This window comes from Nilaparvata lugens, chromosome 8 (assembly GCF_014356525.2).
Source record: "Nilaparvata lugens isolate BPH chromosome 8, ASM1435652v1, whole genome shotgun sequence".
In the NCBI taxonomy this organism is placed as follows: domain Eukaryota; kingdom Metazoa; phylum Arthropoda; class Insecta; order Hemiptera; family Delphacidae; genus Nilaparvata; species Nilaparvata lugens.
In genome coordinates, this window is record NC_052511.1 from 43,191,452 (window position 1) to 43,206,795 (window position 15,344).

The window sequence follows — 15,344 nt, forward strand, 5'->3', positions numbered from 1 at the left end:
CTCCAATTGACTTACAACATTTCAATGTAGCACACTTTGAATCCGACTCTCCTACAAACTCTATCTCTCCAAATGGATCTTGTGCTCTAACTGACTTTGGCACTTTACAACGTTCTAATGTCGCACAGTTCGACCCTGTATCTCTAACAAAAACTCTCTCCTCAACTGGATCTTCCGATGCATGTTGTGTTCCAACTGACTTGGGCACCCTACAACGTTCCAATGTTCCACACTTTGTCTGTTCTCCACCTAACACTCCGCCCAACACTGCATCCGGTGCATTTAGTCCATCATCAGCCTGCAAGTGCTAGACAATCTCCTCGTCGGAGTGTATGACAATGTGCTGTCATACGGCGCTGCCGGAGCAGTAGCCCTGGCTGGAGGCGATCGAAACGGGACTGCTCTTGCTGTCCGCCGGCTCGAGTGGTCCGGTGAAAACTGCGGCAGCGGCAGCGGAAGCGGAAGCGGCAGGCCGCGGCTTGCGTTGTCGCGGTGCCGCGTGATGGTGCGACGGCTGGAAGCTCTTGCTGCTTGCTGAACTGCCGGTCGACGTCATCGCGCCGCCCGAAGACGCTGAGGATCCCGACGCTGACGATGATGAGGTTCCCGCGTGGCCCGCCTCTGATACGCCCAGTACCCCTGCAAACATCAACTCATTTTAAACTCTGTCAACAGTCTTGAAGATAAATTTATGAAAGACGTAAAAAATACCATGGAATGGAGAAATTATTATAGTGGACTTGAGAAGAGGAAGAAAACAACACTCAGTAAACTAGAAGAAGAACCGACTGAAATTTGAGAGATCATTAAAATCATAGATATGATGTATATCAGCAAAGTAGTAGAATATAAATTGAGTCTATCGGATAAATATGAGATTTTTCCAATGATTTATTATGATATGAGTACCGTCATTTCTAGTTTAACCTTTCGGTAGACGCGCCCTACTCAATCACATGAGCAGTCGCGTGTTGTATTTTTTACAACATCCAATTTTCCAAGTGTTATGTACTCTGTTTACTGTCAAAACATATTAATCAATTGTATAATTACTTTTCAATCTTCTTGGATTATTTCACGCCTATGAACAATTGGATGATCACCATTTCATAGCCCAATAAGGTACATCAAGCAGAGCCATCAATTTTGCGTTATTGATTCGTTTACAGTCTTTCTCTATCTTATCATATTTTATGCACAGTGCGACTTATGCACTGTCGCGACTTAATGGTACTTAAAGACTAAACAATTGCTCGGTTGATAATGCAATTAGGTGGATTGATGGGGGAAAAGTTTTGGAAAGCATAGGTGACTCATTCACTGACACCACCCCATTCAATAGTTTTGTGCAGCAAAAAACTGACACTGTTGTACTTTTTACAACAGCGCGACTGCCGGAAGGAAAAAATAGTGATTTTCTCATAAGAAAGGACAGACTGCATTTACGCACAGATATGAGCCTTGAGTGTAACTGTTCATCCCTGAATTGAGAGTCTAGCCTTGTAGGGGACGTCTGACATTGTCGTTCGTTCCTGGCATAGCCATACTTTCAAATCTGGATGCATAACTATCAAAATACTGGGTAAAAAATGTAGCTATAACTTATTATAGAGTTACTTATACCAAGGATGAGAGATATAAAAGGAACCAGAATCAATTAAAATTTTAATTTGAATAATTACATCAATACTGTATAAAATCAATAAAGAATTACATTATTCAAATTTGTAATAATAATTCTCGGTCTTTCAATGATTCATTGATTTATTTAATTGATTAGTTGATGATACAACAATAACCAAAACTAGCTAGTATTAAAATTGTCAACGATGTTGGAATGACGTGATTAAATGCCATGAAAGCCAATCAGAGAAGCCAAATACGTCTTCATTTGGCACTTAATCAAAGTTGAACTTTGAGCAACAGGTCCTTAGTCCTCCAATGATCCATTAATTCACTGAAAACCTGGACTGATAGGTTAATGATTGGGAAAAACTGCTGACCTTGGTGCACGAGTGTACAGTCAGCGAACCGCTGATGGTACTCTAGCAGAGTGGGCGCATGACTGGTGGGCCTAGCCTGGCGATGCCCCTGCATGAGGGTGATGGGCACAGTAGTCCCCGCCAGGTGGGTAGGGGGGCGTCGGCCCCCCCTGTCGTCACCCCCCGGCGTTGTCACCCCTGGCGTCGTGCAAACATCTGGCGGCGTGCGGCTCGTTGTCAACAGGGGACCGTCAACACCCTCCAGCTCGCTAGCTACTAGGCCTCCTAAAATCATCAACAACTCTGCAGTTAATTATGGTAATAATGAAATCATTACAATCATGATGAAATAAATGTTTGTGATAATTATAATGTGTTAACCACAGAATACAGCACAGAATATTGTATTCTGTGGTGTTAACCTCATTGAGACTTTCAACTTTTTGAATTAGGGAGGGAAGCAGATTTGAGTTTATCCTTTTTATTACGTGCTTGTTGAATTTTTGATTCTTTGAACATTAATGAACGATTCGTCAATCATCACATAATTATATAAACATTGAAAGTAATGCAAATAAGACGAATGATTCCATGGCCATTATTCGTGAATATTACATGAATATCATTGAATAATATTAATAATGCCAATAAAGTATTTCAATAGGGCAACTTGTTAATTAATAAAGAAATAGTTACTTAGTACCCTTTTCTCCATTGAAAAGTTATTAAAAGAATAATTGTTCTTGGAAATTATGTCTTCATTAATTGATAATATGTCAATTGAAAAGGTAATGTAATTTGTTTATTTCTAAAATACAGAAGAATCAGAAATTAATAAAAAACAAAATAAAAACTTGTAGTACCATAATTGATTGATTTTTTAAGAATCAGAAAATATTTATACAAAGTGAAGTACGACTTTTGCACATAGATTTAAAAATATTCTATCTTGATCAAAAATCGAGTTCTTCGGTCCACTCAACTGTCATCATCATCAGTTTCATTACTCAAGCACAATTCTAGAGCTTATGTAGGCATCACCCCCAGTTAATGAACAATTGAATATCAACATTTTACTTGAATAATTCAGTGGTAATGAAAGAAGTTTCAGGTACAATAAAAGTACTACTTGCTAAACAAATAATATAAATTGTGTGAAAGTAGGAGTACAGCTTGGAAAAATGTTTAAAGATATATTAAAACTGGAATACTGACATATTTCACTCAAAAAATATAAGTTAATAATCAAATCTGTGATTATTGAATGTAATCATTCTATTATATACGGTCTTCAATCAAATCAAATTCAAAATTTCTAGTTTATTTTTTTCTGGACTGAAAATTGGACTCAAATCAATTCAAGTGGATAGCATAACCTATAATTTTCATTCATTCATAACTCTACCTTCATTGTATTATCATTCATCCCATCATCATCACCTAGGCTTGAAATACTTCTAGAGAGTCGCCTTTGTAGAATAATAAATATATAATCGATATATTTTCTTTAATCAAAGTTATACTCGGTGGGAAAACTAACTTTTAAATGAAAATGAGCTCTCATTTATTGATTTAAGCATTGGAGAAAGTAAATGACTTTCCAAATTTTGGGAATTCCCTTTTTAAAAGTTAGAAGATTTTAATTTTTCTAATAATTTATTAATGAACAAACCTCCATGATCGCCCTTGGTGACACCGGGCTCTCTCTCGCAGGCGTATCCACCGACACTCGCCTGCCGCCTGACGAGAAACTCGGCCTGCTGGTGGCGAGCACGCAGCCTCCGCTCCGCCCCAGGCACCATGGCGCGAACCATGTCCTCCACCGTCGGAAACCTCCGCAGGTAGGCGGTGATCGAGACCTGCCAAAAACACAAATTGTAATCCAGTTATTGGTCGTTTTCAAACATGTGGAAAGTTTGGTTGCAATTTTTCTGGATTTCGCAGTTATTTAGCAAACAAGTTATTGGTCGTTTTCAAACATTTGAAAACGATTTTGTCTATGCTTCCCAGTTATTCAGAGATGTTTGAGGTGTGTGCACACTGACGGTGGTCAGTATACAGCGGGAACAAAGAAGTGAAGAACACTTCAACTGAAAACATTCATTATAGAAAACGTAATAAATTGCAGTATTAATAATTCAAAATTGGAGTATTATTAGAATAAATAATAGCCTATTTGAAAAAACCGTTGTACTCGGGTGTCTTGTTCTTCTTTAAGATTTTGATAGTTCTACAGTTTCCATACAGACTCTACATAATGATACAGTGTGTTTCAGAAAGCACTACTAAAAAGCAACTAATACTTGCCAGAGCAGCAATCTTATAGTCCGTGCAAATTTACTTCGAACTTGGGATGGACATGTGCAGCAGAGATAGCATACAGCGGGAGGGATACAGAGGCGCGATGTTGCCGTTTTGAAGCGACCAAAGATCTCAAACTTCTAGTGACTGTTCATGTGCTCATGCTACACATGCGAAGTTACCTGTCTGAGTGCGGTCAGACGACTGACAAATTGACAACTACGCTTCCACCCATTAATCTATTAATCACTGTAATTGGCTGATCTCCCTCCATTTCTCTGTGCTGCATATTCCTCCGAGTCTGAAGTGAATTTGCACGGACTATAGTAATAATGAAATAATTGTTCTACAGTTTTATAGATGATAATATCATTACAGTAATTGGGACAAGAAGAGGAAAATATCAAGCAAGTGAAATAATTAGATGAGAAAGATAGTGGAAATAATATGCTGAGTGCCAGTTGCACAAAAGCAGGTTTAATTTTAATCTTTATTAATTGCACGAGAACTAATCAGAAAAGCCTTCTCTCAGTTAAAGCCTTCTCTGAATTTGATCTCGATTAAAATTTCACCAGTTTTTGTGCAACTGGGCCTGAGAAAATAGCAGATAGTATTGGGAGATCAAAGAGAAATAATTGGTACAGACCAGAGCAGCGAACTCAGCCATGATAAAAGCGGCTCCGGCAGCGAAGAACGACCACCCGTAGCGGTAGTCGAAAAGCTGCTGCAGTTGCGACCGCCTTGGTCGATCCATGTAGGCGTCAGACAACACTGACGCAAACACCACTAGACCACTGGCAAGGCTCAAACCTGCAAAAACAAGGCACAATCAATACAATTATAGCAAAAATTAAATTGAATTAATTCAATATTATAAGACATAGTTTAGAACTGCAATTAAAATATTCACAATCACATTCAGAACTGCAAAAAGAATATCAGGGCTTAGACCTGAGAAAAAAAAATCACGATCACACTTGAAGAAGAAGTGATAAAAGCATATATACAATCAGGCTTAAACCTACGAATACAATAATTCACAATCGCACTCAGACCTACAATAAAAATATTCACAATCATAGAGCAAAGAATACTACAAAAAAAAAAATAGAAATACAAATCTCAGTACCCTTTTTAAATTATTTTATTTTATTTGATAAAATGAACAAACATTCTGCTTATATCACAATCATCTGATTAAATAATTCAAAATGGGTACTGAGATTTGTATTTCTATTTATATTACAAGTAGCCGTAAACAGAAAAGAGACAAAGAATACTACTATATTAGTTTATCTCTGCTTGGACCTACAAAAACAATTCACCATTACACTAAGACCTGCGAAGCATTCACAATAATTGCACTTATGATTCATACAGCAGATTGCCCGGCCAAAGTTTTTGTATGAGTAAATAATGCTGGTGATAGATGTGAGGGTCTGTTTCGAGTACCATATTTTGTGTTTATGGGTTGAATGAATTTATTATCGATGATATTGTGTTGGGTGAGATGTAGCATGGTATGACAATAATGTACATGATTAATATGGAAGAAGAAATATTATTATTATTATTATATTTGACTAAATATTCCTGTCCTAATAATTATTACTAACTTGGAGTGTTCGTTGTTCATGATCAGAACCATTTATGAAGTAAATTTCTGCATAATAAGTGTGTTAGTATTGTGTTGGATACTATCAGATATAAGATATATCTGGATACAATGAGTCAGACCTAAATCCGTTCTTATTGGTTGAATGAAGATTATAATTATTATGAATAAATGATGGGAGGAAAGCTTGTTGCTGGACTGCCTCCATGGTTGGGTAGTGACCATTATAAGCCCAGAAGTTAAAGTTTTCAATAAATTTTTTTCTCACTATAATTTGATCTTAGTTTTTTCTGTAGCTCAATCTTGCAAACACTCTACTTCAGTTTTATTCATCCACTTATTATATACAAAGTCAACACATATTTAAAACTATTATAATGAATAAATATATAGCGATTATACAGCTTCTGTCCATATCGATAGCTCTCCAGAAGATGTAAAAGGATCTTTATCTTTATGTTAAAGAACTAAAACACTATGATATATATGCGTCAAATGCGAATCCACGACACAAGTCACAAAATATACACCACTATAATATGATAATAATAAAAATAATAATAATAATAATTTTATTTCTCAATAAGCATTCATTTCAAACACAACATTACTACTAGAAATAATTATTCTATTGAGAAGACACTCCCGAGAAAAATGATATAAGTTAGTCATATAAATTAATGATAAATCGATATAGTCATGCTAAATCGATTGCAAATATGGCTATGATAAAGTCATTTTGTGTAATCTGTATGAATATGAGTGTGTATAGAGCAGCAGAATTGCATTGGCGTTGTTCCTATTCCTTTTGTAATATAGATTTGTTTTTCCCATTGATTAGTTGAGATAAATAACCTACCAATAAGTAAATAGTCTACGAGAAGATTGGTGGTGATGTACGGTAATCTAAACGAAAATAATGATTGTTATTAGAAGTTATGCTATGAATTGAAAAGGAATTGAATTCTATGCAGAAGCATTGCATAGAGTTTCAGTCTTGGAGTGTTCAGCTAATGATTGTCAATATTTTTATTTATGGCAAATTTTTACTAAAGTTTCCGATTATCCATTAAATTCTATTGAACTAAAATAATTCAAGAGTGGAATTGAGTGTTTCTAATCTCTTCTATTAATTGAGGCATGCTGAATGAAAATTTCATGTCTTGAGTTGAGCTGAAATAATATTGACGAATAAGTTCAGTTGAACACAGCGTTCAACTTCTGCAAGTTCACAGGCTAACCAGAAACGATATTTCATTTCAGAACTGCAAAACAATCCACCGGAACAACTTCTAAACAATTTTAACAAAATGTGAAATCTGAAGCTTAGCAATTTTGACCAGTTTCAAGAAGAAGAAAGTTGCAGAGTTGAATGGTTTGTAGCCGAGGACAGCTTAAGGGCTAGGGGTGAGGGTGAGGCAAAAAGGAGCCGCAAAATGGGAAGGAAGAGAAAATAATTTGGTTGCTGTGGAATTTCAAAATTAAACTAATTCCATTAGCTTGTTTGCTCCGGCCATTTTCTACTCTGCCGATCTTCAGGTCTTTCTTTCTCTCTCAATTTTCTCACTCTCTCGCACTGGAATCAACGCACCTCTTCGTGTGGAAATCTGCACCGCATCTTATCAAGGCTATTACACGGGTTTCCCCAGCATCAATTCACTCACACCAGTGCACATTTTAAGAATCACTTTCTGTTTACATGTTTCTATAGCTGAAATGCAAACATCTATCTATAGCTTTTCATCTTTTTGTTTGCTTTGAAGGCTGTGTTTTATTTTCAAGTAACAGGCCGGCTTTCGTTACTTAGCAAAGAGTCACTATGAATGCTGCCACTGGTGAGTTTTGCCAACACAAACAAATACCAGACTGTAACAGCACGGAAAGCTAATTTTGTAAATTATTTTGTAGCGGCCTGGAATTTAGGGTGGTCTGCCTTCATTTAAAACTTATTGTTACCTTTCTTACTTATCGTATCGTCCTGTTTATTCTTTTGAGATGAATACTGGTTTATCAAGTTCATGTCTTGTTTAAGACAGATTGAATTATCTCACTTGTGATGATCTCTATTCAACTTGAGTGGATAAAGGTGAATAAAATTCTTATTCTTATAGTGATACCAATCAATTCAATTAGCAACTATCTGACAGTTCATAATATTACATGAATAAAGATATTCTATTCTACGTAATTGTTAACGCGAATGCTTTTTTATATGTATGTTTCTTACTGTTCTGCAATGTCTCTGTTACACATGATCAATCATCAGCATTTTTCTATCAAAATTTTTTGTGGAATCAGATATGTATTGAGACCACACTGAAAGAGTTTTAATTATATTTAGAAAAATTTCAACTATTTTTTTCTCTCCTACATCATTAAATCATTTATTGATTTCAATCAGCTACAGTTTTTCCGTAGAATCACTAGTACTAGTTATTTATTTTTCGAAATTGTGTCTTCAAATTGAATCAACATAAACATGATTGTCACTTCGAAGGATGTGTAAGGCAAAGAAGATCAGTATTTTTCAAAGTTGTTCAATTTTCATACTCAATCTCCATTTAAACTCTCTGGGGGTTTTTGATTCATCACCTGGAAGAAAGATTCAAATAAATAACTCTCCAACAGACAACAGTTTCCAGTTACCTCATTGTTCATTCAAGCTCAAATCAATTTCGAAAACCACATTGCGCTCTTGAATTGTTCGCCCACATCATACGAGATGATGTAAGCTCGCTCTCCCACTCACTCGTTCGAGGTAATGTACGAATTATCCTCTCGCTGTTTCACTCACTCGCACGTTACTTTCCAAGCAATCAGCCAGCTCAGTCGGCATGATTGAGTGAATAATGCTCCAATCACTCACTCTTTCTCCTTTCCAATCTTCTAATGAATTTCTGCCATTACGCACGCACACACACAGGCACTCTCCCGAAATTATTGTACTGTTCACTCTACAAACGAAGACTGGGGCTCTTATCGTCGTCGCGAGAGGAAAAGAATTAGATTGAGCCCGTAGCTGACTGAAATGACGTGGATCTGTACTCGAAAAAAACTCTCTCCGCCATTTTGCAGCTGCTGGTGTGTGCTGTGCAGTTCCCCAAAAGAGCGAAATGGAGGAGGACTTTCCTCGATTCCCTTCCAGAAATAGCCCCGAGCCTAATTGGAGCGGGTCACTTGGCTTATTCGTTTTTGCAAATGCAAAATTGAAAAACGCTTTTTAAGAGTGAGAGTGTCCACTCACTCCTATTCCCCACTCTTTTTCACCACTACTCTTCACTTATTCAGTAGTCGATCCAAACGATCGAAATTTTATTTGATTGAAGCTTTCCTTTCTTGTAGTTGGCTCGTCCAACAAGTGTCAAAAAAGCTCACGGCTGATTGACTGATGCTCATTTCTTTGATCTTTTTTCGCTGGCTACGGAAATGTCATTCCAATACGTATTACATGCTACAAAGGAATTCCGAGCGCAATTTCACTCTTGATTGGAATCGGAAGCTTTTGACGGCTGATGCTAAGTTTTACACAGTGGTCGAGGTATTGTTTCTCCCTCATTGATCATTAACAAACCATGTATAGTCTACGATAAAACTTAACATTTTTTTCAGAGTGGAATCGTCTAATTTCTGATCATTTATCTCATACCTACGTTGTTGATTTTTCAAACCATGCATATCCTATTAAAAGAGCTTAGTTGTAATGATATAACCATTCTATAGATAGTTCAGTTACAACTTACGAGACTTTGAGGGACCGAGCTTTTCTCGTGATTGAGATAATTTACAATATCATGTTGTGACCGTAGATGAAGACTGTATGGGGATATAAGCCTATTCCTATTAATTTAACATACAATATTTAATCAATATATACTCAAAGACAAGAAACATTCAAAAATCACTCCACTTATATAGGCTACTTATTCAAATTAATGAAAAAAAATTGTAGTACCCTTTATTAAAATGACCTATTCTCGAAACTACTCTTCAAATTATTTTGAAGTTTTTAATAAAGGTAAGGCCTACTACAAGTTTTTTATATTGTTTTTATTAAGAGACAATCATCATTCAATTTCTGGATATCGCTCCTTGAGGAAAAACCTGTAGATTGTTCAATCATAATATCTCAATGATACAGCCCTATTTATGTGTATTCAGAAATGTTTGAGTAGATATTGTCAGAGAATTCATAGGAATAGTTGATGTTGTAGATGTTTTAGAGCAGTGAGGAGAGGTGAATAATACCTATACAATCAAGCGTGAGGGCAAGCGAATCCAGTCCTCCAATTATAGGATATGAATAGGATGAGTATGAATAATAATGGTTATAATTGAGAAGTATGAACGGTTCAATGGAGGTTTGCGTGCAATTTTGAGCACTCAGACTGCTTTGATGTCGTGAAACTCTGCGTGTGATTTCATCATTCTGGTTACACTTCCACATTAATCAGTGTCGATAGAAGTTGTGGAAGAGGGAGGGACCGGTGAGTGGTGTGGGGGAGAAGAGAGAGAATTGAGGTGGAAAGGATAAGTAGGTGGGAGAGAGAATGAGGAATATCGGGGAGTGATGGGAAGGAGAGAAGGAGATTCAGAGCAGAGAATCAGATTCTGCAGATGATAGAGGAAGTATGGTGAGTGGAAGAGAGTAGAGAAGAGAGGAGAACGACGAGGAGTGAGAAGTAAAACTGTCGCCGCTTCAACTAAGTAACGGTTTGTGGTCGCGCTGATGAAACTTCGGCTGGCTTGGACTGACTTGAATAGAAGATGGGTCTGGGATGAAAAGAAGGATCAAGGATGAGTAAAAGAGACAGAGTAAGATAGAGGTTAACTGAGCTGAGAAGAGTGGGAGTGAAAGGTGGAAGAGGTCGAAGTTGAGAGCGGAAGTGAGGAGGGAGAATAGAGGAGAGGAAGAATGAAAGAACAGAAAGAATGGTAGAGAGGTGATATTTCCCCAATGATGGAGGAGGAATTTAGTATTGTTTATAATTATTGGTGGAAATATATAGAAAATAGAATTATAAGAATAATTCGATTGTGAGTTAACGTGAGAGTAGGATGAAAGTGGCCTAGGAAATATCATAGAATGAAGTGGATTGAAGAGGAGACAAAATAAAAGTCAATTCGTATGGCTTTTGTTGGTGGCGAGTCCCTTGCCGGAAAAGGAGAGATGAAAAGTAGGAAACAGAATATGGGTTGAGAAGGTGACACAAACGTTTCGAAGAGTTTGATTAGGAGAGCCAGAAGAGGAAGTGGGTTTTAAAAAGTATCAAAATATAAAGGAAAGATAATATTATAATGATACAATACAAAATCGGTAGATCATAAGATGGATGAAAAAAAAAATTGGAGAAAAGTTGGAGAAAGAATTGATAATATCATGGAAGATGAATGAGAAGTAGGACAACTGGAGAAGCTATTTGAAGATAACGAAGATTGAGAGTAAAAAAGAAGAAGAAGTGGGAGAACAGAATGATCGATTGATTGAGTACTTTATTTATGTAGATTACAATATATACTGGTTTATACACTTATATACAATAGCTTACAATACAGCAAAATTATAGATGAATTTACAAAATATAAATTAAGAAAATAATTATTAAGCTGTATATGTTATGATAAAAAAACAATTTGTTATAACTATAGATAAAATAGATAATATTGTTATGCATCTACATAAATTGGCGGAGCTTTGGACATATCAATGTCCATTCTTCGGAAAGAATATTCCGAAAAGTATCCTTCCCACTAACTCTCTACCAAATGAGAGGGAGAAGAAGAGTGAAAAGGGAAGGAGAATCAAGTAGATGAAGCGAAAAGAGACTGAAGAGCTAAAAAAGGAAAAGCAATAAAAAACGTTGGATAAAATTCGAGATGAATGGAGAAAAAGTACCTAAATTCGATAACGGTCTTTTGAAACGAAGGAATAGTAGCTCTAGAAAACCTTCTAAAGAAGAAGAGGAGCAATAGATGGAGCAATAGAGGATGACTATGCAGGCAGTTGTGAGGTGAAAGATAAGTCCTCCTCGCCACTATTGGAAACTGAGGTAGCTCCTCCACTCCGGATTCCAGAGGGGTTGAGACACGTTCTGATGGAGAAGTTGCCAAGCTGGGGTACAGGGAGGATGAGGAGTTCCCCCTGAAGTTCAGGGGTACTCTCACCCTCCCCCAGAGGGAGCTTTCAAAGCTGACAAGAGCTGAGATGCTGGTGTGGTCGTCAATGAGGTTACCTAGAGTTCAACTCCTCTACTATAGCTCATATCAATGCACCAATACATGTATAATGCATGGCTTACATCATGACGTTGATAATGCTCGGAAAGCCCCCTCACCGCCCACTTCACCCTCTAACGGAGCACGCTAAGATGGCAATCAATAATGGAAGTTTGAGGAATTAGTTGTCATCTCGTATTTATTGAGACTATTACATGGCGAAGACTATCTACACTTCGCCGAGAGTTTGGATCCTCTCACACGAATAATTGAGTTGTAAATGAGATGATTGTGTTTTCCTTTCACGATGTTTGGTTGAGTTGTTAACGAGATGATTGTGTTTTAGTTGCATGATACATACGTCAAAGAATGGGGGAGCTTGACGTGTCAAAGGGTGAAAGCTCTATCTCCTAGTTTACCATCATTAATTGTGAGGGAGTTATGAAACAGTAAGATTTGTATTGTCATGCAAATAGTTATTGAGGGAAGTGTGTACAGGAGTTGAATATTGAAGGGAGTTTAGATGACGGAGAAAAGGCTAGAATACAATTGCAGAAAAGTGATGAAGATTAAGATGACAAGAAATTACTAGTGAAGCTTTTTTAAGATTAAAGGAATATTCCAACAGCGATCAACGAATGTAATGTGAGAGTAGAAATGAGTTGATCAAATTTATTGTTCAAATATTAATGAAGTTAATTTTCCGAAATGTTGAAGGGAATTTAAAAATATTGATTACAATCGTGAGCTCAGATCATTTTTGCATGCTAATAAGCCTTGATTTTGACTTTGTTTTCCCCGTTTTGATAGAAATCCATGTTATCCTTATGAATTACAATGAAATATAAATTGCATTTATGGTTACAATTGTACTGTTCACAATGGAAGGTGGAAGTTTAGAGTGTGATTATTAAAATGTTATGATATTTAATGAATCAGTCTCAGATATACCACCTAATAAACACGATTTTTAATTGCTTTTGGAATAAACATTATCACATGGATTCACTTTCATGAATGAAACATTGGAAAAGGTTCATTTGCTGTATTGAATCTGAATTCAATATTCATTCCAAATCTGAATTCGGAATGTTTATTGCTGTCTAAACGGAATTGTTGGTGATATACACTTATACAGATAGCATACAGATGTACGCTTCAAATTGAAAAACACGTTCAATAATCACGGGAACTGTTTAATAAAAATCTGGTGTGGCGCACTCACACAACTTCCCTTGCCGTTATGAAAATTGATCACCTGACGCTAGGTTCCCGCGCATCTCAATTCAAAGATTTGAGCCAGCTGGTGACTGGGCAATAACGCTGGAGACACACATGAGGTCTGCTATCTCTTCATAGTGAATGATTTAATAGAATTAACAATAATTTGCAACTGAATAATCACATTTTCTCGAATTTAAAGCTTATTTTCAATTTTAGGTGAAAATGTTACTGTACATAAACTGTAGAGATTTTCATGCTGAATCTTTTCCACTTAAATTTTTTAGTTTAAATTGTATCTGAAGACTGATAATTGTGAATCTAGATTCAAACTTTGCATAGATGGGGCGGTGCTCCTGAAATTTTTACAGATATGGGACTTGTGGCAGTCGATAGAGTTTATCAATGACTTTTTTAGGTATGAACGTGATCAGAATCGTTGGAGCCGTTTTCGAAAAAATCGCGAAAAACCCTCTTTTTGACAATATTTTCGCCATTTTAGCCGCCATCTTGAATTGCATTTGATCGAAATTGTTCGTGTCGGATCCTTATAGTGTAAGGACCTTAAGTTCCAAATTTTAAGTCATTCCATTGATTGGGAGATGAGATATCGTGTTCACAGACGCACATACACTCATACACACACACACACACACACACACACACACACACCACACACACACACACACACACACACAGACCAATACCCAAAAACCACTTTTTTGGACTTAGGGGACCTTGAAACGTATAGAAATTTAGAAATTGGAGTACCTTAATTTTTTTCGGAAAGCAATACTTTCCTTACCTATGGTAATAGGGCAAGGAAAGTAAAATGAGAAAAAACTCTGGTAACTCTAACTTGACTTGTGTGATAACTGTGCCACCATTTCAAAATTCTTTCTCACTTACCAATCCTAAAAAATACTCTTAATTACAATGAACTCTTTCCCTTTTACTTTCAAAGGGATACCTAATAGGGTTGATTGTAAATAGTGAGTAAAATGATAAAATAAAATAACGTTGTAGTGGACAATTAGCTGACAGAAGACTCGCACCTATCCAAAGACAAGATCACATAACAGCCGTCAGCTGTATTAGCAGCACTTCATGACAGGCGTGAAATTGAAAACGGCCGCGTCAGCTATTTGAACAGAACGACATGCGTTATTCATTGGACGACTCGTCGTGTGTAACATATCGCATCACATCACACGATGCGCGCACAAAAATTCATCTCTGATGGGACACACACGAGTCGCCAAAAATGAGCGCTCAAGGCGAAGATTGATCGGTCGCCGCTACTTTTCGAGTTGGGAGCGAAGAGCGAACATTTTATGTCTCCGGGTCAGTGGAGCATGGTTTGGGTAGGAGGGGGGAGGAAACGGAATGGACCAATCGGAAGCAAGTAGCCAGCGGGCGGGAAGAAAAATTATATCGTCGGAGGAAGAAACGGCATAATTTGTTCATATCTGGCTGGAAGTCGATCTTTCTGACATCGTGGACGGCTCTTCTTCTTTTTGTAAACATTGTTCCCCATCTCTTTTCCCCCCTCACTTCTCACTACAACTTGTCGGTTCTATTTCATTCATCCTTTCCCTTCCCCCCCTCAAAAGACGATCCTCCTACAAAAGCAAGACTCCAATAATGATTTGGATCAAAGTATATATATTTGCCCTGGAAGCTATTCTGTCAGTTCTTCTCATCTCTTTCCGATTTTTTGTCGTCGCTGCTGCTGCTCAGATCTTCAACAAATCCTCCCCTCCCTCCAAGGATCAAAAATATAAATCCTCTCCAAATGGAACGCTCTGTTTTGTGGAGGTCAACTCAGCGACGGATCAAAAGAATGGCAAACTTTGTTTGCGTTCGTATTCATATGCATAGGTATGCCGGATATTCATATGTGTTTAGGAGATGAATATGTATGGACAAGAGATTAGGTATACAGGATACTCATATAGGTATATGCCATACTGGAGAGGAATATCATCTCTGTAAATCAGAAAAATATTATC

At 37.0% G+C, this 15,344-nt stretch overlaps 1 protein-coding gene across 1 annotated transcript in view; it reads right to left on the bottom strand.

Moving 5' to 3' along the window:
• Positions 1–299: 299 nt before the first annotated feature.
• LOC111044357 overlaps positions 300–15,344 on the bottom strand; it is a 125,821-nt gene continuing 110,776 nt past the window's right edge. Inside the window, exons 4-7 of the mRNA XM_022329484.2 lie at positions 4,930–5,093; positions 3,655–3,841; positions 2,004–2,267; positions 300–639 (exon numbers count right to left, since the gene is read on the bottom strand). Of these exons, the coding sequence (XP_022185176.2) occupies positions 347–639; positions 2,004–2,267; positions 3,655–3,841; positions 4,930–5,093 (908 nt within the window). The 3' untranslated portion in view covers positions 300–346. The remainder of the gene's footprint in view (positions 640–2,003; positions 2,268–3,654; positions 3,842–4,929; positions 5,094–15,344) is intronic.